The sequence below is a fragment of the Chrysemys picta genome, chromosome 23 (assembly GCF_011386835.1).
Source record: "Chrysemys picta bellii isolate R12L10 chromosome 23, ASM1138683v2, whole genome shotgun sequence".
In the NCBI taxonomy this organism is placed as follows: domain Eukaryota; kingdom Metazoa; phylum Chordata; order Testudines; family Emydidae; genus Chrysemys; species Chrysemys picta.
The window spans coordinates 10,230,711-10,256,277 of NC_088813.1; the positions used below are offsets into that span (position 1 = coordinate 10,230,711).

A 25,567-nucleotide genomic window follows, 5' to 3' on the forward strand; every position below is an offset into this window, starting at 1 on the left:
GCACCCAAATCCCCTTACCTCTACATTCATTAGCTCTCTACACACCTCAATCCCACTATCAAAGCCCCACAAATCCCACTCCTCCCAAAAATCTGTGACACCCCACAAACTCCCCAATAACCCTTCATCCTGAACACCACATTATCCCAAATCCCTTAAACCCCATAACTTCATAACTGTCTCAGCCGCACCACCTCCCACATGGCTGGAAGCCTGCCCTGCAGCCCCCCGAGACCCCACTTTTCTCTTAAACCCATAACATTCTTATAAACCACAGATCCCCCCAAATTCCACTCACCCCTAATCCCCAACCCTCAAAACCCCATATCCCACAACTCTTCATAACCCCTGTCCCCCACACTCATTTCCAATCCTGCAATGCTACACAGTCCCCTTCACCCCACCATCCTGTATGTAACCCATCACAACACCCCATAGCCCCACTCACCCTCTACTCCCATAATCACCACCACAGTATAACATTCCTTGTGGCCAGCCACTGCACCATCAACTTGCAGCCCCATTCAAACCATAACACCATTAGAATACAAACCCATTCGCTTGGCTCAAACCCCATTATAATAACTCTCACAGTACAGCCCTAGCTCCCACCATCACCACCACTAGTGTGTGTGCCCTCTTTTAATTAGGCTGTAACAGCCACCTGGGTGATGGTCACAACTTCAAGCCAGTTGTAGCTGACCTCCCACTAGACACCTTCCCCTTATAGACCCAGTGTAACTGTAGATCCCCCAAATAATCACAGACCTAAACAAGCAAACAGTAACAAGTCAAATTGTTTTATTACTTTATTTTCTAAATGTTTGCAGGGAATTTAGTGCTGGTGGAAATTGGTGAGCTGACAAGTCTGGAAACTGAAGGCCTCTGTTTATCCACAGGATAGGTTAAATTTCCCTAACCCACACCATGTTTCATCTCTCTGATGGAGGGACCACCCACAGGCAAACAAGGAGAGTTCAGTCTGCCTGGCTCACTCAATCCTTCCGCTCTCTGGGTGAGAGGTAGGATACTTGTACCACTTGGAAACAGATTGAGATCAACTTATTCCATATATAAGTCACAAAACACCCTCAAGACTGTAACCGTTTTTGTGACCTGGTCCAAACTTCAAATAGTGTCCTGGCTTAGATGAAAATCGATAAAATAAATTAAGGATGGGACATGTCCTGCTACCTAGATAATCTAACGATGAAGAGCATGGATATAGGGAATAATGCAGCAGCAAAAACACTCAGAAATGGATTGGAGGTGCGTCAGGATAGAGCCTTCTCTACAGCCGTATCTGGTGCATAAGGCAGCAAGGGTAACACAGGCTGAATCATCCATTTCCTGCCGGGCACTTTGAGTCACATCCCTACTATTATTGTGGTTGCTATTTCTGTCAGTTTCTCTTTGACGTTTTTACCATCTATTGTGGAGGTGGGTAGGTAAAGGACACAGCCCACTGTGACGTTAATGAACTGATGGTTATATTCTTTGGCCCCAAAGTTTCACCCGGAATCAGCGGAATTGGATAGTGTAGAAATAAGCACTGAATTTGGCCTCTTACATTTAAAATTTCACAACTGTGTATGGTCAGGATTCAAGGTCCATTCAGTTCTCTAGAAGCTTTGGGAAATGAGTGACGAAGACATGGATCACACATTAGTCAGGGGAGAACAATGTCCAAGAGATCTCCCACACTCAGGAAACAGGCTCCATTGGCCTGAGTCTGGGTGGTGCAATAAGGAGCCTCATCCCCCTTCACAGCAATAACCATGGTCAGCAAAGCCCAAAGCAACAGCAGCTGGAGTCCAGGAAGTGTCAACCTGTGCAAGCAATTACTGAAATGGCATCAGCAACATAAGACACTGCTGCCGTGTGTAGGCATGAAGCAGCCTCCTGGGTGTTGGCTGGCAGTCGGGGCCTCATGTTTAGGCTCAGGTTCCTGTAGTTTTATGAATGACTGTAGCCCTCTGGCCCCACTAAAGAGTGCTACTACTCTTTCTGTGTTGCACCACCTCTTGCTATTGTGTCTCAGAGACTCCAGTTCAAAGGTAAAAAGAAGAACAGGAGGACTTGTGGCACCTTAGAGACTAACAAATTGTGCCACAAGTCCTCCTGTTCTTCTTTTTGCGGATACAGACTAACACGGCTGCTACTCTGAAACAGTTCAAAGGTGTTCAGTTTACGAGTTGTTTCTGACAACCAGAGAGATACTAAAATGGCAACAGGTCTATCTTTACTCATTGTTTTATTGGGAGTTTTTAAGTTTAATTTTATTCTTATTTAACAGTGCAAAGTCTGACTAAAAACGTCAGCAGAATTTTCATGTAGGGAAGGCAAAGCTTAAACACTGAAGATACACTTGCCTTCTACAGGTTCAAAAATATGGACCCAATCCCTCAAGCAGATCTTTGCAGACTTCAACTGATTTCAGTGGCAGCATGCAGGATGCCGTAGCTGCTTTGGAAAAATCTCACTATAGCCTCTTCCAGGTAGCTGGAGAGTTTCAGGATACGTTTGTTTTTAAAGTCTCATTATCAGTCATCAAACATTAGCCTACTGCTGTGTGGGATGTTCGGTTTGTTCCAGGATGTAGGTATGCCTGCTTCTCATTTCCTTTAAGTCTGTCCCTTCTGGAATCAAAGGGGTGACAACTGCCAGCACCTCAGAGGAATCTTCCAAATTAATTTGCAGTGATGACCTGCTTCAAGCAGGATTTAAACCAAGGTGTCCAGCTACAAACAGCTACTGTCAAGGGAGGAAGAGAGAGAGAGAGAGAGTGTGTGTGTGTGTAAATGTACAACTCAGGGGACACCCAGAGTACGTCTACATGGCAAGCAGAAACCAGCAGCAGAGCCTGGGTCTACAGAATTGGGCTCAGAGGGCTCATGCTGCAGTGCTAAGATAGCTGTATAGACAGACATTCGGGCTCAGTGGGGAGCTTGGGCTCTCAAGTTATTTTGAGCACCGTAGCATGAGCCCTGTGACCCTGAGTCTGTAGACCTAAGCTCTGAGACTCACTGCCACGGCTTTCTGCTTGCTGGGTACATGTATCCCCAAAGCTTCATCTAATCAGAAGCTTGGATAGCTGGAGACTACCACATTTACAATTAGCTTATTCTATTTTAAGCTAAAAACAGTATATGCTTTACCCTTCTTTAGTGCCTTCTATAAAAGATCTCAAAGAGCTTCACACATTCATTAAACAAACTTCACAATCCTTTGGTGAGAGTGGGAAGTAGCACTGTCTCCATTTTGAGAGAGAGTAGAATCAGGGCATAAAGAGCAAGTGACTTTCTCCAGAATACACAGTAAGTCAACAGCAGAACTGGAAATAGAAATCAGACCTGAGTCCCTCTGCCCTGCTGTAACCAGAGGGCAACACTCCCCTACTATTTAATGAAGTAAACAGGAATGTTTATTTCCTTCCCTCAATGTCCAACTTCCCAACAGTACTCTCCAAGCCGTAGGCCCTATCACACTGACTCTCCTACCCACCCCTGGCAGTTCTCAAATTTCCCAAAGCTTAGAGATGTCTTTTTATTTAGGGGAAAAGTGACTCTCGTAAAGTCCACAAACTTTACTGACAACATTCAAACACTCTGATACACCCTTGTGAATTTCCACATGCCCTAGCTTGAGAACCTCTAAGAACTTCTCTAGGGACCTCTCCAGCCAACTCCTTTGTGACTCCACCTGTTCTCTATGATGCAGAAATGGCTATGATGCCCAGGCGCTCCTACAGGAAGAGGAGCACACTAGGAAAGCTTCTCACTGCGAGCTAGAGGATGCTTCCTTGAGTTTGTTTCTCCACCACCTCAGAACCCCAATTTGTATTCTGCAGATAGACATGTCAACTATAACCTAACCTATAACCTTAAACAGGCCTAGAACTCATTTCACTGGACAATTATTAATTATGGTAAAGTGCTTCACAGAAGACATAAGAATAAAAAGACAACCGCCACCCCAAAGAGTTTACAGATTAGATTTTAGCCATCATACGACCAGTAATGGTGACAAATGGTAGGGGGGAGAATGGAATGAGGAAGGATGAGGTTTACAGCAGTAAGAGCACAGAGTCATGTGCACATATTGGGGGCTCTGTATGCCTTTGGAAATAAAAAGAAAGATAGTAGCATCAATTCACTTATGTCAAGTTTAAAAAAGAGTTTATATTCTGAGCAGCGATTCTGTTCCCATTAGCAGGTCCATCACAAATACATGTTCTCAAACTTAACTATGTCCAAGGCAGGAAGTTGCAGTGTAGGATCAGCCCCAGCAGCCAGTAGGACAGGAAGTATCCCAGAATGCATTTGGTGAGAGGGGAACTTATTCTCCAGTTCAGCAGTAATCTCATGATGGGGTTTTCAGAAATCCCTTTTCTGAACGATCCAGGAAAAGAGCTGCCTACACTGGGCTTCTTGGAGAGGGATGCTGCAGTCTGGATAGCAGCTCCTTCTTTCCACAGCAAAGGTTCATAGTCCTGGAGCAGATGAGCAGAGAACCAGTACAAGACTGGTGTAGACGAGCCTAGGAACCTGGTTACAACCTGAAAACAGCAGGGGGGAAAAAAGCACATTAATTATGTGCCAGTGACTCTAAGTGACCCTGATTCTGAGGAATGAAAGGTGCAATCTATCTGCCTCAAACAGACTACTGACAAATTGGAGTGAAATATAGCCCCACTTTATGGTGCTAGAATTTATTATTAAAAAAGAATATGAAATAAAATGCCTCTCAGCTCAGGGTTATGTTTATAAAGATGTCTGTAAAAGCAGCCAAGTAACCTCCAGGTTACAGAAAAACACAGCAACAGTTTACTTGCCACAGCGCTGCAGAAATCTCTACTATTCCTGAGCAGAGCTACAGCGAAGACGGGAATCTTGCTATCTTCCCCAAGGAAAATGAGAGCGCCAAACCCTAAATAAGAAGATGACTATTTTACATTTATGAAGAGCCTTACATCTCAAAGGATCCCAAAGCACTTTACGAATGCTATGCATGCGGCATCACTAAAATGCAACCATCTCTGCGGATGACAGCAACAGCTAGCAGGTACACAGCACTCTGCAGAACAGTGTGGAGAGGGAAACAATGGCCTAAAACAACTCCCTTTGCTCTTCTGGAAAGATGTTAGTGCAATATAAGATATTACCTCACCCACTCACTAATATCCTGGGACCAACATAGCTACAACTACACAGCAAACAACTTATTGAAAGTGACAAGAACCCCTCCCGCCCCCCATATACTAAATTGAATGGCAGCAGTTTGTCTCCTGTGAAGAATAAAGGACTGAGTTAACCCTGTGGTTCCATGGCATTGCTTCTAGCATGTATGTCAGGGGTGGGCAAACTACGGCCCAGGGGCCGCATACAGCCCTTCAGACTTTTAATCTGGTCCTTGAGCTCCCGCCGGTAGCAGGGTCCAGGGCTTGCCCCGCTCCAGCGCTCCAGCCAGGGAGCAGGGTCGGGCGCTTGCCCCGCTCTGTGCGTGCCATGGCTCCACGCAGCTCCCAGAAGCAGCAGCATGTTCCCCCTCAGGCTCCTACACGTAGGGGAAACCAGGGGGCTCCACACACTGCCCCTGCCCCAAGTGCCACCTCCGCAGCTCCCATTGGCTGGGAACTGAGGCCGATGGGGCCTGTGGACAGGGCAGTGCACAGAGCTGCCTGGCCGCGCCTCCACATAGGAGCCGGAGGGGGGACATGCCGCTGCTTCCAGGAGCTGCTTGAGGTAAGCGCCACCCGGAGCCTGCACCTCTGACCCCCCCCCACCGTCTGAACCCCTCAGTCCCACTCTGAAGCACCCTCCTGAACCCCCAACCCCTCATACCTAGCCCCACTCCAGAGGCCCCCCGCACACTCCAACCCCCTTCCCCAGCCTGGAGCCCCCTCCCAAACTCTGAACTCCTCATTTCTGGCCCCACCCCAGAGCCCGCACCCCCAGCCGGAGCCCTCATCCCCTCCCGCACCCCCACTCCCAATTTCGTGAGCATTCATGGCCTGCCAAACAATTTCCATATTCAGATGTGGCTCTCGGGCCAAAAAGTTTGCCCACCCCGATGTATGTCCTGTAACCCTCCAGAACCCTGAAGGGTCTAGAGTAATTGGAGGGACAGACTACCAGCACATAGGAGGAATCCAGAGACATTCTCCACTAATCCCTGCCTGCTGAACACATGCAAACATTGACACCCATAGATCTGCTGGGGACCTGGCAGAGCAATGTCAGAGACTGGAAAGGTTATTTAACAGGATTCCAAGTGAGAGGGGACAGACTCCAGAAGGAGGAGTCCTGCTCACACACTGGAAGGCAGGGGAAGAGAGAGAGAGAACCTCCTCCACTTGAGTTTTGATTTAATGCTTCATGACCCGCATCTGGGGGTTCTGGAATCCCCAACTTTCTACTGCCACTAGCCACGTTTTAAGTAGTCTTGAAACACTTCTAGAGACTGGTACGAGGTTACAGAGCTTTTCACTTCCAGGTCACCAGTACAAGTCCAGCCCAAGGTGGTAGTGGTGCAAAGTCTTTACCCCGACAGCTGACTAGCAGCACTTTGCTGTCCCGGTGATAAGCATGTTAAAAATTCCATCCATTAGATAAGTGGCCAAAGTGAAACAAGCCGGTAGTTCCTAGTGGACAAATGTTCCCATCACACTTGGCACCTAATGGGCCTCCTTTTAGGCAGTCTCAATGAAAGAAAAGGAACTAAATGGCCAGGGAAACTGAACAGTCATCTCTGACCCGGAAGTGGTTCCTACAGAGCAGGAGGACATGTGCTGAGAGAGAAGCTTGCACTGCCCTTGTCCTTGTTCTGTGGCTAGACAACTTCTATCTCCATGGCTGTCAATCTACCACCTCGCCCCCAGCATTAAATTCCTTTAAAGACACCACTGCCATATGCCGCTTCAAATGTCTCACCTGCACATGCATGCAGAGGATTCCGAAGGCCAGAAGAGCCATGGCATGGACCACGTAAACGAAGACACTGGTGCAGCGAAATCCATCCACTGGCTTATCAGAGTCCTCTCCTTTCCTTCCTTCCTTCTTTCTTCTCACTAGGCCAAGCATTAAGCAGTACTGGGGATTTGCAGTGAGGTAGAACCAGGTGGCCCAAGAGCCCAGCACAGTAACCGGCGCAGCAAGCAGGAAGTTGGGTACCTGTTTAAGCTCAAAGTACCTTAGAAAGCCCACATTCCAGTAAACATCTTGAATGTAAGAATAGACCACAGGGAGCCCCTGGGAGCACCACGCAGGTTTCATCCCACTCATGGCCGCTAGACGATACCCTTTATCCACAGCCAGCTGCAATAGCGGCCTGGGAACAGCATGTTCAGAGCGGGCGTCAGGAGTGCAGAATCTCAAGTAGGCATAGGACTGAAACAAAGCAAAAGGGAAAAAGACCCCAGCAGACATCAGAACCACGGAAGCTGCAAAGCGGAGGAGTCGTCTCCAGACCTGAGGCAGCTTCATTACAGTCCCAGCACCTGTCTGGAGTTGGAGGGCAAGGTCTTTACTCTGGGAATAGATGAGGAAGCCGGTGTTGATCACCCCGTTGGAGCGCACACCAGCAGCAAGGGAGAAGAGCAGTCCGCTGGTCCAGCTCTGCCCTTTCTCCAGCTGCAGCATGGCACTGAACACCAGGAAAGCAAACATGCTTTCTGAGTAAGCGGCTGTCATGAACACATTGGCGGGGGTGAGGCAGAAGAGGACAGCAGAGAGGAAGGCCATCCTGCGACACCGCAGCACCACACACCCCAGCTCATAGAGGACAGCAGCTGCCAGGACTGAGAGGAGAGCATTCAAAAGCACCGCTGACAAGAGCAGGCGGCTCCGTAAACACAGTAGCCCTTGCAGAGGGCACAGGATGACCTTTGCCACGGCTCGCACACTGAGGGGGTACACTGGGAAGAAGGCGAAGTTGTGCTCATACAGGTAGCCATGCTCAGCTATGAACAGGAAGTGCTCTGCATCCCAGTGCGACAAGCCCCCCAACAGCCATTCCGACAACCAGTCACAGAGGCTGGGTTCTGACAGGCGGGGAGGAGAGAAGGCATCTGCTGCATGATCCGGGATCAAGAAGTTAAACAGGGCCTGGAAGAGAGAGGGAGAGAACTGAAATTAACGAAGCATCCTATTGTGACTTCCCGCACTGAAGACAGTCAAATGGAGTCCCAAGCAGGAGGAGGACTGCACGGACTCCAAGTGTTAACTCCAAGAAGGGAGCATAAGTGGGAGCCAAGAAATGCAGGCTAAGGGTATGTTTACACTGCAAAGAAACCTGTTAGCAGCTCAAGTTCAACGCCAGGCTCCCCGTGGGTTTTAGCTCGAGATGCCAATCTGAGCTGCCATGCCTTCGCTGCTCTTTTAGCCCAAGTTAGTGAATGTTGGTTAGCTATCCTGATTTAAAATACACTTTTTTTTTTTTTTTTTTTAAGCAGTGTAGCATACCTTGAGTATCGGAAAAAGGTTCGAGGTGGTGAGACCTATTAGACTACAACATATTTGGGTTTTCACCAGAGAGTCACTTGGAACATTCAAATCTAGACCAGACAACGCTCTGGAAAATACGCAGGGAAAAATCCAAATCCTGCATTAACCTCTGTGGTGCAGGAGGTGGGAAATGGAGATGAATTAGCAGGTCTTTTCTTTCTGTAATGGCTGTGATTCTGTAGCTAGCTATGAAGCGTAATTTACTCATTTCTACTCCAGAAAAGCTCTAACGCTGTATGTACTAGTGAATGTACTACGATAGCAACTTTCATCTAAACCTCTCAAACTGCTTTACAATGATTGTTTCACAACCCCCGCCCCCACGCTGGTGAGATAGACATTTTGACCCTCACTTTATATATAGGGAAACTGAGGCACGGGGGGGGGGGGGGGGGGGGGGGGGGAGTCTTACTTATGTCACGCAGCACGTTAATGCAGTGCCCAGGCCCCTTTTCCAGCCACTAGATCACACTCCCATTGTCTCTGCTGCTTAGCTTAGCATGCTGCTGTTGGAGCTGACACAAAGGTGTCCCCTGACCTTCATATTAGAAAGGTGAACGGGACTCCCAACAAACGAGCCCCTTTGTGAGTTTGCGGCATGCACCATGTTTTAACAGATGAGAGAAAAACAGAAAGCTCAAGAGGCTAGGGTCTAAATTTGAAAGCACTGTAATACCCAGCCAGATGAAAGTCATGCATCTGACTGAGCAGTCCTGAAGCTTCAAATGCGGAATTAGGGGTGTCCCTTGTACAATTATGTCAGTGTTGGCACTGACAGGGGAAGGAGAACAGACAGAAAGAAAAAAGGGGCTGTATTTAACAAACTGTAATTAAAAAAATAAATGGTGATGCTTTACAGTGAAACTACATTACCAGGAAACTGGCTGGCTTGGGAGACTTTTTTATCTCATATGGAGCCTTTCATCTCTCAGAAGTTGTTCAAATTCAACCCAACCCAGTAGAGACCAAAAGTTGTTACTATCTGTTGGCTGTTTGGTGGTGCTCAATCTCTTTCCCAATTAGACTGGTTTCACTTCACAAAACAGCTGGGTTCCTTGTTGACAGTCTCAGCAGACACACTAAGGAGTGAATGGGCCATGAGTAGGGCCCTACCAAATTCACGGTCGTGAAAATGCATCACGGACCATGAAATCTGGTCTCCTCCCATAAAAATCTGGTCTTCTGTATACTTTTACCCTATACAATACAGATTTCACGGGGGAGACCAGCGTTTCTCAAACTGGGGGTCCTGACCCAAAAGAGGGTCATGGTTTTTTTTTTTTTGCAAGGTTATTGGGGGGGGGGGAGGGGGGAGTCACGGTATTGCCACCCTTACTTCTGCACTGCCTTCAGAGCTAGGTGGCCGGAGAGCGGCAGCTGCTGGCCAGGTGCCCACCTCTGAAGGCAGTGTCCTGCAAGCAGCAGAAATGCAGAAGGGTGGCATGATATGGTATTGCCACCCTTACTTCTACACTCCTGCCTTCACAGTTAGGTTAGGACCCCATCAGTTACAACCCCATGAAATTTCAGATTTAAATATCTGAAATCATGAAATTTATAATTTTTTAAATCCCATGACCATGAAATTGACCAAAATGGACCATGAATTTGATAGGGCCCTAGCCATGAGCACTGAGATGTCCTCATGTCTAGAGACAGTGCCTCTAGGTTTGAGACTTGGGAATCGTTTGCGTGGGAAGATTGATGTACCTGTTTTGTGGATAAACAGGGGACTTCAGTCTACAGAACTGTCAGTACAGCCCCTTGCAACAGCAGTGAATTCACACAAAAGTTTTAATTTAAAAATAAATTAACCATGTCAAACTTCTATTTGACAGCAACATGACTTCCCAGATGCCACTGGTAGGCCTCTGCACGAGAAGTCCAATTACAATCAGGAAGATCGTGATAGCTCACAATACACCCTGCAGAACTGAAGAGGTAACTCTGAAGTAGTATATTACATTTAGTACAATGTCTTGTGTTCATGAGGAGACTTGCCTGGAGCACAAGTGTCAGGGCTCTGCAACACACTGCAAACCGGATGACCTCTCGAACATAGGGGTCTCTTCTATTCATCAGCTTCATTATGACCTTGGAAGTTGCCTCAGTGGGTCACTGCTGCTTTCGGCAGGGGAAATTCTCTCTCTGGCTTTTGAAACCTGAATGAAACACAATGCTTAGGGACACAAAGAGGTATTGCAGGCTTCAGCTATGTTTGTAAGTTACAGATCTTTACTTACTGGCCAACAGTACTTCCTTCATAAACCTCAGGCTGTAAACTTGAAGAATGTTCCTTCTGGAAGAGACCATGGTTCAGGGGACACCGTAAAAGGGTAGTGAGTAAACTATGGCCCGCGGGCCACATCCGGCCCGCCAGCTGATTTAATCTGGGCCTTGAGCTCCTGCTGGGGAGCAGGGTCTGGGGCTTGCCCTGTTCGCAGGGTCTGGGGCTTGCCCTGCTCCCATGCTCCAGCCAGGGAGTAGGATACGCTCCACAGGCATGTGCTATGACTCCCGGAAACAGAGGCATGTCCCCCCTCCGGCTCCTACGTTTAGGGGCAGCCAGGGGACTCCGCACACCACCCCCGCCCCAAGCGCCGCCCCCGTAGCTCCCATTGGCCATCTTGTATTTGTTCTGGAGAAGCAGAAAACTTCAGTCTTTAGGGCTACGAAACCAACACCTCCCAACATCATTGTATTAATTGACCATTGCAAGGTGAGGGCTAGCATCCCCTCTCAGTGTCCCTCACCTACCACTTAAGCCGTCCACAGAACAAAGAAATAATTGTCCTGACATATTTACAGAGCTCTATTCTCTCACTGCTCTTCTAATGCTCTGGAAGGGGTTCCTGCTAACTAGAGTCAGGGCCATCTGTCTGACTCAAGCAAATGACATATACTAAGGGGACTCTTATCTCCCCATACCTTAACTAGGGGATTTAAGCCAGTTTAACATACACCTTAGTATTCTGGCTGACATTTCCAGAGCAGATATGACAGGGGTGGCAAACTACCGCCCAGGGGCTGCATCTGGCCCTTCAGATGTTTGAATCTGGCCCTCGAGCTCCCGCTGGGGAGCAGGGTCCGGTGCTTGCTCCATGCGGCTCCCGGAAACAGCGGCATGCCCCCCCCCCCTGGCTCCTACGCGTAGGGGCAGCCAGGGGGCTCTGCACGCTGCCCCCACAGCTCCACTGGCCGGGAACCATGGCCAATGGGAGCTGCAGGGACGGCGCATGCGGACGGGGCAATGCACAGAGCCCCTTGTCCATGCCTCTGGGTATGGTAAGCATTGCCCGGAGCCTGCACCCCTGTCCCGCTCCTGGGCTCCAACCCCCTGCCCCAGCCCTGATCCCTCTCCTGCCCTCCAAACTCCCCTCGGTCCCAGCCTGGAGCACCCTCCTGCATCCCCAACCCCTCATCCCCACCGCCAACCCCCTGCCCCAGCCCAGAGCACCCTCCTGAACCCTGAACTCCTTATTTATGGCCCCACCCCAGAGCCCACACCCCCAGCTGGAGCCCTCACCCCCTCCCATTGCCCCAACCCCCAATTGCATGAGCATTCATGGCCCACCAATACAATTTCCATACCTAGATGTGGCCCTTGGGCCAAAAAGTTGGCCCACCCCTGAGATATGATCAGAACAGGCTCATGGCCATGGAAGGCAGTTAAGCAACCTCCAGATCTGCTCCGCTTAGGAGCTCTAGGGAGCTTTAGGATAACATGAGTCTTTCCTTGGCCCCCATAGCCCTTAATGCCTTCTTGCTTTGAGAAATGGTAGGTGCTAGGTTGCCTGTAGGTTCACACTCTGCTCTCCACTCAGTAATTTTACAGATTTTAGTTTTCTATAATACACACAAAGAGTTCAAAGTACTTTACAAACTTTCTTGAATTAGGTCTCAAAACACCTTGTGAGATAAAGAAGTGGCATTATCTTCATTTCACAGGTGGGCAGAACGGAGAAACAGAGAGGTAAAGTGACTCGCCCAAGGACACAGAGCAGGCCAGTGGCCAAACCAAGAATAAGAACCTAAATACGCTGAGTCCAAGTTCTAGGCTTTAACCATTAGCCCATGCTTCCTGTTTTCTCACGCACAAAACTTTTGGTTTTGCTCATATGCCTTTGTCCCTCCCCAAACATTTACAGCAGCAAAGTAATAAACATGGGGAAATACAATACCGAATCATGAAGTTATAATTTATTATGGAGGGGGATTTCAGCCTAGCTATACATTCTATTAAAGCACATTCACAGCTGTAAATCCTATTAAAGAACATAAGATATTTTTTGCCTCTAATGTTTATCACCACTTTGGATATTTAAAAAATTCTAAAATGAATTCGCCAAGAAGGTTCAAATCAATCCATAAGAAAAGGCTGTTTCTGGCAGCACACCGCACACCCTCTATCAGAAGGCAGCAAAACCTAGAAAAAGCTGCAATCCACAACCACCATATTGACAGAGAACACAGTGTTCCATGGGTCTGGATGTCTTTACACAAAAAGCACCAAGTGTTGCTCACAGGACCACAAGAACACCAGGGTGGATAGAAAAGGGACACAAGGGGCAAAGGTGGGTTAAAAAAAAATCTTCTTAGAAGAAATATCAAATCTATGCAAAATTAAAAGTGAATTTCGATCAGTGTTCAGTATTTCTAACCAGTTCCTTGTTTTTGGACAGGAATTCCCTTGTCTCACCCCATCATGCTATCAGTAAGGGTATGAACCTCAATCAAACAGATGTTAGATAAATCATCAGGTAAATTAAAACGAATTATGAAAGGTCTATAAAATATGTAATGGTGACTGTCCACCACCAGGGGGCAGTACACTCTTAGAACATTGGCACTTCCTCCCTCCATATACTATGGCAATCAGATTCTGGTTAGGTTATAGGATTCCTAATAGGAAATCCATTTCAGTGTACATATTGGAAACACTTATAACACAATGATTTAGGCATCTCTCAGTATTTTTGCAATCTTCCTTCAGATTAAAGGGACTCTTGAATTAAAAATATATTTTAATTCAAGAGTCCCTTTGTACTCTTTGTATTGTATGCTCCAATACTTCTGTTAGTCTTAAAGGTGCCACAGGACCCTCTGTTGCTATTTACAAGAATGTGCTTCTCACCAATATCATAGATGAGTAAAACAATAGTAGAAATCCAATTTACTTTTCACCATTTATACTGCTTACTGTTTGCATTTATAATAGCTTGGATAATAGAGAGCCTAGTCATTTTCACATTTGTTTCTAGTCAGCTTCAGTTTCTGGTCCTCAGACACAAGACTAAAATGTTTGGTTGTAGCCACTGCACTATTTATTTATTTTAAAAACATTTTCCATTCAAATACTTTTTTTTAAAAAGGGAACATTTCTATTGATCATAGTTTTCCTAAAAGCTTATTTGTGCAAAATGTATGCACTGGGTCAAAATTAACATGATGCTGTCCCTGTATAATTAATTTGAAAGAACTGGCCCACTGGCCCACACCCAGAGTTGATTTAAAGGGTACAAATTCACTGAAGTCAAGAGAGCTGCACCTGCTTATAGCAGGTCTGAAAATGGTCCAATTAATCTTGCACACAATGGTATACTCCAATTATTTTGCCCTTTTCTAACACACATTTTCAAGTTTGTCTGGAACTACTACTGTACCTAACCACAATAAGAGAATTTAGACTCAAAAAAATCACTTCACAAGACTCACTTGTATCAAACCAAGTAACTTTTTCTTTTTGTTCCTGGACTCAAACGCATTGCTGCTTCTTTCAGATGGCTAGAACTGACAAAGCCTGCAGCTGGCATTTAAATTAAAATGATAAAAATGAAACAAAATTATTCCTCCTCACTTTGGAGATAATAAGTAAGTCCTGCAATTTGCAAAGACTCCAGCAGAGGTTAGATCACTGTGGAAGCCCTGAATAGGAACATTTTCAAGGTTGGAAGACAATTACTTAAATAGCTTGTGTGTTTATTAATGGATTAATATTAAACACCATAGAATACAAGCAGCATTTATAGACACAAAAGGGCCTCAACCCCAAAACAGGTCACTTCAAGTGTTTCCATTCAATTCATTCACTTCTGTTGTTATAAGACTTCCTAGTAGGGCTGTAGACTAGAGAATGCTTCAGTACCTCATGATTTACTCCTAGGTCTCAGATAGTGTTTGGGCAGGGAGAGCTCATCTTTTCACTCAACTTTTTTTTTTTTTAATTAACTGACCCCTTTTAAAAGGATCAATTTGAATGTTGCCAACCCCAAGAGTAAAAAAAATAAAAAATCATGACATGCAACCCCAGCCCTTCCAAAATTAGTTTTGTTTAAATGTCAGGAGATTTTTTTTTAAAGTTAATCCCAATGTCTGAGTCTGACTTCCGACCTCTTACACAAATGAGTGCTAGGGGCTTTCCAGTATGTGTTTCCAGATGACCTTCAGCCTGAGATGAACTCCTATTGCACACATTTCCCTACTACTTTTCACTTTCCTTGTCAGATCTCCCTGCAGCTACAGAACATTGTGGGCATCCTCTCCTTCCAGGACTGAGAAGGTGGGGGAATCAGGGAACTGGTTTCCATTTAATTCACAGGTTGTCAAAGAACAGAAAAGGGACAAAACAGCAAACCATTTTTGCGCTTGAATTTTTAACACATTAACTGAGAAGATTGTAAACGTTGTGTAGACACTCCACAAATATTTGTTGCGAGTTGTATTTAGGCTGCAGCCTAGGGTTAAAACCAAACATTTTTGTCCTGTGTCCACTAGAATTTACAGTCACGTTAGTTAAGATGACTAAAAATCCATGTGTGGCCATACTCTCAGAGGTGGATACAGAACACTAAGTACTTCATATCCTGGAGGAAAAGGGTAGGACATTCCAAAAAGTGCAGAGTTGTAGCTGCTTCCAGGCCTCAGAGCTGGCCTTATCCCTTCTCTCCCCTCCCCCACAGACCCCACACTAAGTTTTATGGGAGCTGCTTTCCCATGTACCCAGGCCCACTCATTTGGAAGGAGAATAATTTTAAAACAGATTGTGAAGTGTCCTGCCCTGCAGACACAATCCTATTGCCAAGGGATCGGGCACTATGTGTGACTGTAAAGGCTCCCAGGGCTGGGGGGCACGAAGCTCCCTCATTCAAAATGTCCCTCGGTAGGAAAGTCCCTACAGGGCTCTCTCCTCCTTACACAAACCCAGTGCTGGAAATGCGGGGGGAGAACAAGGTCTGGGAGGGATTTAGGGGTCTCTAAGGAAGGGGGAGGGGATTGGTACAGGGGGCATAGGGAAAGCAGCAAACTATGGGGCTAGGGGCAATGGGGTTCTGGGCAGGGAGGGGGTCACGAGGCAAATCTCTTGGGGGGGGGGTTGGAGGCTCTGGGTGGGGGGGGAGGGGGCCATGAGGTGAATCTCTCTGGGGCGCGGGTTGAGGGCTCTGGGTGGGGAGGGGGTTATGGGGCGAGTCTCTCTGGGGCAGGAGTTGAGGGCTCTGGGTGGGGAGGGGGTTATGGGGCGAGTCTCTCTGGGGCAGGGGTTGGGGGCTCTAGGTGGGGAGGGGGTTATGGGGCGAGTCTCTCTGGGGCGGGGGTTGGGGGCTCTAGTGGGGAGGAGGTTATGGGGCTAGTCTCTCTGGGGCGGGGGTTGGGGGCTCTAGTGGGGAGGAGGTTATGGGGCTAGTCTCTCTGGGGCAGGGGCTCTGGGTGGGGAGGGGGCCATGGGGCGAGTCTCTCTGGGGTGAGGGTTGGGGGCTCTAGGTGGGGAGGGGGTTATGGGGCTAGTCTCTCTGGGGCGGGGGTTGGGGGCTCTAGGTGGGGAGGGGGTTATGGGGCTAGTCTCTCTGGGGCAGGGGCTCTAGGTGGGGAGGGGGTTATGGGGCTAGTCTCTCTGGGGCAGGGGCTCTAGGTGGGGAGGGGGTTATGGGGCTAGTGTCTCTGGGGCGGGGGTTGGGGGCTCTGGGTGGGGAGGAGGTTATGGGGCTAGTCTCTCTGGGGCAGGGGCTCTGGGTGGGGAGGGGGCCATGGGGCGAGTCTCTCTGGGGCGGGGGTTGGGGGCGAGTCTGTGAGGGGCCCCCCCAGCAGCGAAAGGTCTGAGGGGCAGGGAGGGTCTCGGCGGGACAGCCCCCGCCCGGGGCTCCTGGCGCGAGGGGGAGAGTCTAGGAGCTGCCCCCGCCCCCCGCTATCAGGGGCTGCAGAGCCCCGGCCCCTCCCCCACCTGAGCACTCAGCGCGGGGCTCCCACTCCGGCTCCATCCCGCCGCCACCCAGACACCGCCCCCTCGCTTCCGCCTCGCAGCGAGCACTTCCGGAGGCACGCGGCTGTCTGCGCCTGCGCCTTAGGATTCCGTGAAGCCGCCTGCCTGCCCGCCCGGATCACGCGCGCGGCGTCCGCGGGGAGGGCAGCCGCCCTCTTTGCTAAGGGCAGCCGCCGGCCCGCCTCTCCTCAGAGCGCGCGCGCGCGACCCCGCCCCTCCCCCGCGCTGGGCGGGAGGGTCCGTGACTCAGCGCCAGCTCCGGGCCCTGGGGGCCCCCCGCTCCCTTGCAGCCACTGGCCGCGCTGGGCCCCGTCAAAGCCCCCTCCGCCTCCCGCCTTTCAGCCGCCGCGAGCGCTGAGGGGCTCAGACAGGGGAGCAGCGCCCGCACCGGCCCCCCTGCGCCCCCCGGGCCGGCTGCAGCTGCCTCAGCACACATGAAACAGGGCAGGTGGGGGGCAGCTGCCCCCCCCCCCCGGGAAAAGGAGCCCTGCCCTGGGTCCCAGTCCCCCCCCCCCCCCCAGCAAGCAGGAGTGGCCGAGACAGGGCACCAGAGACCGTTTAAACCTGTGTCATTGCCACAAGCTTTGTCCTCCAACTTTTCCCCACGTGGCCGAACAAGGGCTCTAGGGGCTCTTGGCCTGTGTGCACTGGCGTCGGACCCCTTCCTCTGACAGCAGCGTTTACACCACAGCTCGAGTCGTTACACATTACGCAGCGGTTGCACAAGAACATCTTTCAAAACCTGCTGCTCTGGCGTTAGGCTCTTCCTTGACAATTTATATCCCCTCAATATATGTTTCACTCTATATGCATCCAAAGAAGTGGGCTGCAGCCCACGAAAGCTTATGCTCGAATCAATTTGTTAGTTTTTAAGGTGCTCCAAGTACTCCTGTTCTTTTTGGGGATACAGACTAACACCGCTGCTACTCTGAAACTTGACAACGTAGTTCAGTTTCACCCATAGTGGGAGGAGAGGAAAAAATAATATCAGCAACAGCCCATTCTGATACTAGAACTCCCATACCTGCCCTTTATAGACTCTTAAATACCTAGCAGTTTTCTCCTAGAGTAGGCAACCAAGAGGATTAGGGAATACTGCAAACAGCTGAGATAATCTAGGAACAGTCATTAAGGGATATGTTTTCACATAAGGAGGAAAATATATTTTCTAGTTTCACGTACTTGAGAAATAAAACCAATACGCCCATAGACATTGCTGATGCACAAACTCTTTTTCTACCAAAAAAGTGCAAGATGTAGGAGGAACAAGAGAAGCAATTGCAAGAATTTTCTTCAACCTTTAGCTGAATGGCATCTATAGCAATCGTTCACCATGTGGTCTGTTCCTCTGTGGCTGCAAGGGCTTAGTAGGTCAAAAGTACATTGTCAGTACAGATTTGATTGCAAGAATACTCATGCCAAAAAGTCATGAACTGCATCTCAGCCTTTAAGAAAGTAATGAACCTGACTTGAGCAGGTAACCAGACACTTTGGAAGTGACAGCTAGAATGCCAATTAAAAGAGGTCTAAAATTTAAGTCTGCCCTCTGTTTGAAAAGTAACATGGAAAATTAAAATCTCCCATTAAGGAAATTCACTCCAAAACCAGCAGGAAGAGCCTGGTTGCATGTGTGAATCACTCAGGTTAACATTTAATGTACATCCACCTACACAAATATTTCCTTCTTTCTCCTACTCCATACCTAATACTTCCCCTCCCCCTCCCCCAAATGGATAAACTTCCCCTCCCCATCCCCCAAATGGTAACTGCAAATTATCCCCAGGATAACAAAACTACAAGAGCGCTCTCATTCTTAAGGTTAGTGGTACTCAGGTATCCTGTTCTCATTTAATAGATATGATGCATCTGTTATGTGGCTATAAAGTAGCATCTACAAAACCAAAATGCTTAAAGTCTTGGAAGGGGCCTCCTTGGCTAGCTCAGTGTTTAAGACACTTTTTTGAGATGCCGATACTGTGATACAAGTTGGCAACCATCAGTGAAAACTATGAACTAGCTTCCGCTCAACCAAAAGCAACCTACAGAGCAGGCAGTGACAGTCATTGAGAAGTACAAGCTTGAGTCCACTATGATGTTCTTCCCCGGAGGGACATAAGGAACTAATATACCTTATTATATATATATAATAACTAATAATACCTGAATGGTTTCAGAGTAGCAGCCATGTCCTGTTCTTCTTTTTGCTAATACCTGAATATCACCACTGCAGTAAGTTCCAGTGAAGCAATGCTGTTTGTTCTATCTGCTTTATGCCATTAGCTGTGCCACAGTGCATACCTGAGGACAGATCTCCAACCCTCTAATTATAAAGCCTCAGAACTCAGCCAAGGCAATTCTGTACAGGCCACAACTTTCCCGATCAACGATCATCACTGTCGGTCTTCCGCACTTAAACCCTGTCTACATTAAGGAATTTTGCATGATGTAATTATACCAGTACAGCCCCCCTAATGCAGATACTACACCAGCATTAAGTCAGCAATTCAGTTTAGGCCAGTAACATGCCAAAGTACATTATACAATGTTACATGCTACAGTGCATTGGGTAACATACCATATTTGTACATTCAGTTATTAACATTACTAATAGTGAAAAAGGCTCCACTCAAGATCTTGCCCAGAGTGAATAGTGACTTATCAGATTTTGCTTTCGCCAAGACCTCACAAGGCAATAGGCATGACCAATCTCCCAGCTGTGGGCAGGAAACCCCTAGACCTTTACCGGCTCTATATCATGTCCATCAAGGACATGTTAGTTTTTGTTTGTAATCTGGTTTAAAATAAATCTAGCAAAATATTGCAAAGGTATTATTGGCATTTTCTTCTGTTAAATGATGTTCTAGCAATACATGGAACTGAGTCATCTTCACTCATATCTTCAAAGGAAGTTCATAAAGATGCTTCAGTCCAGGCTCTGACTGGAAGATGGGAGAACCAGCTTTCTGTTTTCTCCTGCTATTGGGAATGGTAAAAGGCTGCCTAAGCTCCCTGGGTCAAGAAAAGGAGTTAGGCTTCAAATTTTCACAGGCATTCCTTGCAACAGTAGAAGTCAGGTCAAAGCATTAAGACTTGCATTCTGCTGGACTTAAAGTCAGGGACTTGAGTCAAACCTAATTACAAATTGTGGACACTGCTTGTTCTCACTGTACTTATTTTCCATCTATGCTAATGTATGCTTTTTTTTTTATTAAAGACGACCACTGGAATATACATAAATTAATCCGCCTTGTGGGGAACATGCTAGGAGTTTCCCCTCAGCTCAGTTAGCAAATGTCAGTGGAACTGGTAATTATTGGCAACTTCACTCTTCTGTGCCTCTCCACATAGCATTAGCTGTGAAATACCTGAAGTCCCCTTAGGATGAAAAGAGACTGCAAGCCTGCAGCCAAGCCCATGGACACAAGTTGTTGGCAGTACCTTGTGGACATTGCTGCTGAGGTTCTTTTAGTTTAAAATCTCACACCGTCAATTCAGATTTCCTAGTTCACTAATGCCTACAAGAACCAGACATGAGATTCTCCATTTAAACAAAGCAGCTAGGAGACAGGACAATCTACATACCAGAAATGAAGGGTTAAAGACACAGTCATCTTTCTACATACAGAAAAACTTTTTCCTGATGCAGTAATAGGCACTTGATACTTTAGTGGTCATCCCAATAATTAGTACTTTGCTAAAATTAAATGAAAATGTGCTGAAGTTCTGCACACAACTTTTTTAAAAACACAAAAATAAGACCACCAGAGATACTACTTTATTATGAGCTCACTTCCCCATTAATTTCCCAAGGAACTGGGGGTTTAAAGATTCCCCAATTCCCACCAGCCAAGCAAGAAAAGTTATAAATATAGTGTTTGGTTTTGAAGCCCCTGATTATCACCAATAATCACCACCACATTGAGGTGGAATTGCTTCCAGAAGTCTGAAATTAAAGACTAATCACTGAAGGGCAGTGGGTTTCAAAGTTAGGAACTGGGACATATCAGAGAGGAAGGATGAATTAAAAAAGCAAAAACACCATCGAAACACATGAGAGGTGTTTCTGGTTTCTTGAACAGAAAGGATATTTACATTAAAATAATTCACTCCTTTTCCTTGGCTGGTCTTTTTACTTACAAGGCATTTCATTATTGACCTCGCCAAAATTTCAGCAATGTTTTATGAAAAGTTAAAGTAAAATTTATACATTTACTAACCAACCAGAACCTATTAACTTGCAGATTGTCACATCCAGAACAAGGATTACTGGACCATAGACTGAAATTTGGTTGCTGGCTGAAGGTTGTTAAAACCCTGCTTACTGGAAACCCCCCTTTCTTTCCGGAAATCAGAGTCCACACAAAGTTCCAAGAAAGCTCTCTCTCATATCTCTCTTTCTAAATAAAATTTTCTTCTTTCAAATACCAAAAGGCAACTGTTTCTCTGCCTCTAAATTGTATTCTTTTTTAAGCTCACAATGAATGGATCCCCAATTAGCTCCCAAGTTTCCACTACAAAATTCAGATTTTCCCTGGAAGCAGGATTTGTATTTATGAAGCCAATCTACCACCACTATGACTAGTCTATGCCAACAGACAAGAACGTGGCATTAGGGTCAGTGGAGAGACAGATAGTATCCATCTTTCTAATAAAAAATAAAAACCCTTACAAACATCTTACCAAGATTTAATGTACATTTATTCTTAACACGTGGAACATATAGTATAAAGATTTCATACTGAATAAATGATATTCATTAAGCCAAAAAAGGAAAAAAGGGAGGAATTTACATCAAGTTTTTAGCTACATCGTCTGAAATACAAATATGCAGAATTCATCACTGAAAAATCTCAATTGTGTTTCTTCATCAGGAACTTCAACTGAACCTAGAACTTTTTCACACCTCGATTAGAAAGAAAAGAAAAACAGGAAAAATAAACTATAAGTTGATTGGCTGCTGAGACAGCAATGACTTTATACACAAAGACCTGTACAGCATCCTCCAGAGAGAGATGTCTGGCAAGAGATTAAATAATTGTGTCTCGCTTTTGCAGGTCATCAACTCGTTAACTCGTCATACTATAAAGGGGTGGGGAGGAGGGGGACAAAACTGCAAGGAATCTGAGGGTATGTGCAATGTACAACGTCATATATATATACACACGTGGCAGCGTTCAGGCTGCAGCTAAAGGTTAAAACCAGTTCTAAGAGGTGATCTCAGGGTTATTCATACAATCAAGGAGGAAGAGAGAAAGAGGTCAGGGTGTTGTAGGTTCACACATGATACTTTGGGGGAAAAGCCTTTTTTTTCTCCTCAACATTAACTAAAAACATTTTTAAAAACTACAGCTTGCTGCTGATCCAGCGTTTTTTTTTCAATGTGAGACATTATTACAGTATGTTTACAGTTTAAGGTGTACAGTACATGAAGTTCTACACTCTACTGCACAGGCCTCCATTGGACAAGGTCTGTTCACAACTGGTAACTTCTTGGTTCCTGCAAGATTGTGAATGTACAACGATAAACCACACAGAGTTCAGCAGTCACTTTTGTCCTTCCGAGTTTACCATTAAAAACAGTTATGAAAGTGGCGCCTGTCGATGCGATAACACGGCAAGTCGTTTTCCCCAAACTCACTGTAAACGACAGTAACTTTGGTTAAAATAAAAAAAGTCTTCTACGTAGGCAGAACTTTTGTCTCCTTGAACTGAGGGTTCAGGACAGAGTTGAGGGTGGGGTGAGGGGAAAAGGGAAGGGGGACGTCTTTCCCCAGGGAGAAGCAGGGCAGCGCAGGGCAGACAGTGGATTCTGAGGTGGTTTTGCATAAATAAAGGGCAACAGTCAGTTTCTAAGTTCTCCACTCACGCACACGCACACAGGGGTATAGGCATCCCACGGCTGTCATGACTGGCCAATTAAAAACAGTACATCACAAATAACTTGTGAAACCAACGAGTTCATCAAAGGCGACACGGAGATGTCCAACAGCCGCGACTCGTATAACGTGAACTCAGAGTGGTTCTCGTCCACTTTGGCCAGGGCAAGCAGCGCCCGAGCTGCCCGACGCATCATGTCCACACTTGTCGACTCAAAGGGAGGGTTTTGCATGTGCATCAAGCTGGCCTGACTCTGCTGGAACTGAGTGGTTGCCAGGCTGTCCTCCAAGAAGCCCAACAAGTTGCCAATGCTGCCCTTCTGCACTGCAATTGCTCTAGCTGCCAGGCTGTCGCCCTGTGCCAAGTTGGCCAGTAGTACCACAGCCATCTCTCGACACACTGGGTTCTTTCTGTCACTAAGGAAGCGCACCATGGTGCTGTAGACCTTCTCCAAGCGACTAAAGGGGGGAGTTGCAAGAATCAAATCCACGTTGTTATCCTGGATGCTGAGTTTGCTGAGAGTTTCCAAAACCAGTCTCTGAGGGGAGAGGACAGCATTAGGCCCCAGGGTTGGGAAAGGATCCTGGGCCTCTGCGGATGGACATACTGCCCAGTGGAGGAGTCCATCCAAGACAGGCAAACAGATGCTTTCCGGGTACGGGGAGAGGTCCAACTGACCAGAAATGTTGGCCAGCGTAACCAGCGTGTTTTCACGCAGCATCTCCAAGCAGTCCCACCACCACTCCACCTTGTTGCAGCTCACCCCTTGGTCCTGCTCCTCTTCCTTCTCGTAGGTCAGTGGTGCCTGTTTGCGTTCCGGATGCTTGTGGTGCAGGAGAATCAGTTTCCCTAGAATCAGCAGCAGACCGGGGTGCTTAGACATTTCAAAGTCATTGCCCGGCACAAACGATAAACTCCTGATGATGTTAGAGACACAGACGCAGCGTTTAGCTAGAGAGTCTTGCCAGTCTAGAAGGGTGCACAGGGGTGTCTCATCTTTACTGTGAGGTTCATCCTCCAGAATTTTGATATTTCTGTGGCTCTGAGCTGGACTACTGCCAAATGGAAATTTGCTGCTTTCCTTTGTTGCTTCCGAGTTTTTGACCTCCTCCTCCGCCAGTGAGCCTGGCCGTGCCGAAAGCATGTCATCCATAGTAGCGGTTATCCTTTTCTCCGGGGGACCATCAGATGGCAGATTCTCCCCCTCTCTAGTTCCCGGATTGCTCTCAGCTGCAGAACGTTTTCTCAAGGCAGAGTTGCAGGAAGCTCGTTTGTGAGTTAACAGTAGCTCCATTTTGCTCTCAAAGTGGGTTTGAATGTGTTCAGTGGTGTCTCCACCACCAATCCGCCAGTGCAGCAATCCACTTTCAAACTCCTGTACTCGCCCCAGCTTGTCTGAGTAATCTACCACAAATGGGTCATTCTTCTGCACTATTTTGACTGGAAGCTTGTCAAATTTACTGACTAGTTTTTCTTCATTGCTCTCTAGGGGTGCTTTGTCTTTACTTGCAAATGCAGCCTCCTCTTCCTCTTCCTCCTCCTCTTCCTCAGAGTTAGGGCTCTGTGGCTCCTCTTCTTCATCCCCCTTTTCAGGAGGGGGACTTGAAGACTTGCAGAATCTTTCAGGATCTAATAGTGTTTTTTGTCCCGGATCTCCCACTTCATATTCCTTTAGGATCCCAAAGATTTCGATCAGGCAACGCCGGAAATATTCCACCAACAGTTCCAGCAACCCTGGCAGCTGCAATAGAAAGAACAAGGGAAGGGGGTGGGGAAAAAAAAATCAGAGCAAGCTAGGCCAATATAAGTGATTGGGGAGGTTGGTCAGAAGATGGTTAAGGGCTGAAGCAGTATTGACAATTAGTTTCTTCTTATACTGGCTACACATTACAGTATTTGCTACTCCAAATAGACTTCCCATCTTCTGGGAAAGGAGGTGATGGAGGGAGAGAAAAAAAAAAGTCAGCATTTTGCTATCCATGATTGACCAAACATATGACACGCCCCTATGCCCCCTTCCTGGTCACCTCCTTCCTTCCTTCGAGCACAGGGTGGCAAAATACAACAGCAATTGAAACAGTATTTACAATATTGTAGTTCATACTTTTTGCTATGGCTGGGGTGAGGAGGAAGGAAGTATAACGCCACATGCACAAGACACCCAGCCAGAGCCAGCTTAGGAAGAAGGTTAACTTCCTTGAACTGGCATCCAAACTTCACGAAAAGAGGCCTGACAGACAGCTAGAGAAAACAAAATGGCATTGTAGATCATCAGAGAAGATAGTCAGCCTTCAGCATTTTGCGGTGCCCTTACTGTGAAGGTAGGTTTGAACACCTCATCCCTGTTATTCCCTTTTTGTACCACAGAGACAACACATCCACCATCCAGGCAAAACCTTGCATTTGCAAACAATGCAAGTGGATAACTATGTATACCGACAAAGTAGTGGGGCATGCAATTAGTCAGACTCTGTGCATGTATGTATTCAGGGTTGGCCTTCACAACAGTTACGTTACATTTCTGCAAATGTTGGGATGGCTGGAAGTTGGCCCTAGACGAAGAAGACCTGTATTCTGCTATCTTGTTGACAGCATTCTGAACATAGGTCAGTGCTTCAAAGACCTATATCTCAGAGCATCTGCACCCACCTGGCTGAGGTTGAAGGTCATTATGCTGTTGTCATCATAGAGCAGGATGTTTATGGTATCTAAGGCCCACGTACTTTCAGCCAGCAGCCCAGACTTCAGAGACATCATCACTCTCCATGCTTCAGGAGTTCCTGTAATATAAACATATGATACCTCCAGTTCCTGGCGCTGAGAAACAAAAAAAGGACTGACACTCAATATTGCTTTCTGATTCCATGGACAGCACAACAGCCCATTCCACAGGGCTTTACAGACCACAGTGCAGACAAAGCAAATATCCCGG

The 25,567-nt window shown here is 47.1% G+C and overlaps 2 protein-coding genes and 1 long non-coding RNA gene across 14 annotated transcripts in view; 1 reads left to right on the forward strand and 2 right to left on the reverse strand.

Moving 5' to 3' along the window:
* Positions 1-1,929: 1,929 nt before the first annotated feature.
* Positions 1,930-2,462, forward strand: LOC135977291 (uncharacterized). The gene is made up of 2 exons (XR_010594694.1): positions 1,930-2,057; positions 2,180-2,462. It is a non-coding gene; the product is annotated as an uncharacterized LOC135977291 (long non-coding RNA).
* An 11-nt stretch (positions 2,463-2,473) lies between these two features.
* Positions 2,474-16,867, reverse strand: PIGV (phosphatidylinositol glycan anchor biosynthesis class V). Of its 11 annotated transcripts, XM_065577314.1 has the most exons (7): positions 16,720-16,851; positions 14,220-14,310; positions 10,748-10,803; positions 10,506-10,666; positions 6,933-8,105; positions 4,248-4,558; positions 2,474-2,754 (listed from the first exon to the last, which is right to left on the reverse strand). In XM_065577314.1, the coding sequence occupies exons 4-7, from the start codon at positions 10,590-10,592 to the stop codon at positions 2,742-2,744; spliced, it is 1,584 nt and encodes a 527-aa protein (XP_065433386.1). In that variant the 5' UTR covers positions 10,593-10,666; positions 10,748-10,803; positions 14,220-14,310; positions 16,720-16,851; the 3' UTR covers positions 2,474-2,741. The 11 variants fall into 11 exon arrangements, with proteins under 11 accessions (XP_065433386.1, XP_065433388.1, XP_042700610.1 ...); XM_065577316.1 differs by lacking the exon at positions 10,748-10,803; XM_042844676.2 differs by lacking the exon at positions 14,220-14,310 and having other exon boundaries at positions 16,720-16,813.
* A 4,562-nt stretch (positions 16,868-21,429) lies between these two features.
* ARID1A (AT-rich interaction domain 1A) overlaps positions 21,430-25,567 on the reverse strand; it is a 105,389-nt gene continuing 101,251 nt past the window's right edge. For both annotated transcript variants that reach the window (XM_065576976.1, XM_005302022.5), the window contains exons 19-20: positions 25,285-25,415; positions 21,430-24,376 (exon numbers count right to left, since the gene is read on the reverse strand). In XM_065576976.1, coding sequence (XP_065433048.1) covers positions 22,661-24,376; positions 25,285-25,415 — 1,847 coding nt within the window. In that variant the 3' untranslated portion in view covers positions 21,430-22,660. The remainder of the gene's footprint in view (positions 24,377-25,284; positions 25,416-25,567) is intronic.

What these genes read in the sequence shown, in the direction of transcription:
- PIGV (XM_005302021.5), bottom strand. Translation starts at nt 10,592, where the DNA reads ATGAAGCTGATGAATAGAAGAGACCCCTATGTTCGAGAGGTCATCCGG. An exon ending in CCCTGACACTTGTGCTCCAG is followed by an intron (nt 8,106 to 10,505) that starts GCAAGTCTCCTC and finishes TCTCTCTTCCAG; the next exon opens with GCCCTGTTTAACTTCTTGAT. An exon ending in TCCTCTGCATGCATGTGCAG is followed by an intron (nt 4,559 to 6,932) that starts GTGAGACATTTG and finishes TGCTGTTTTCAG; the next exon opens with GTTGTAACCAGGTTCCTAGG.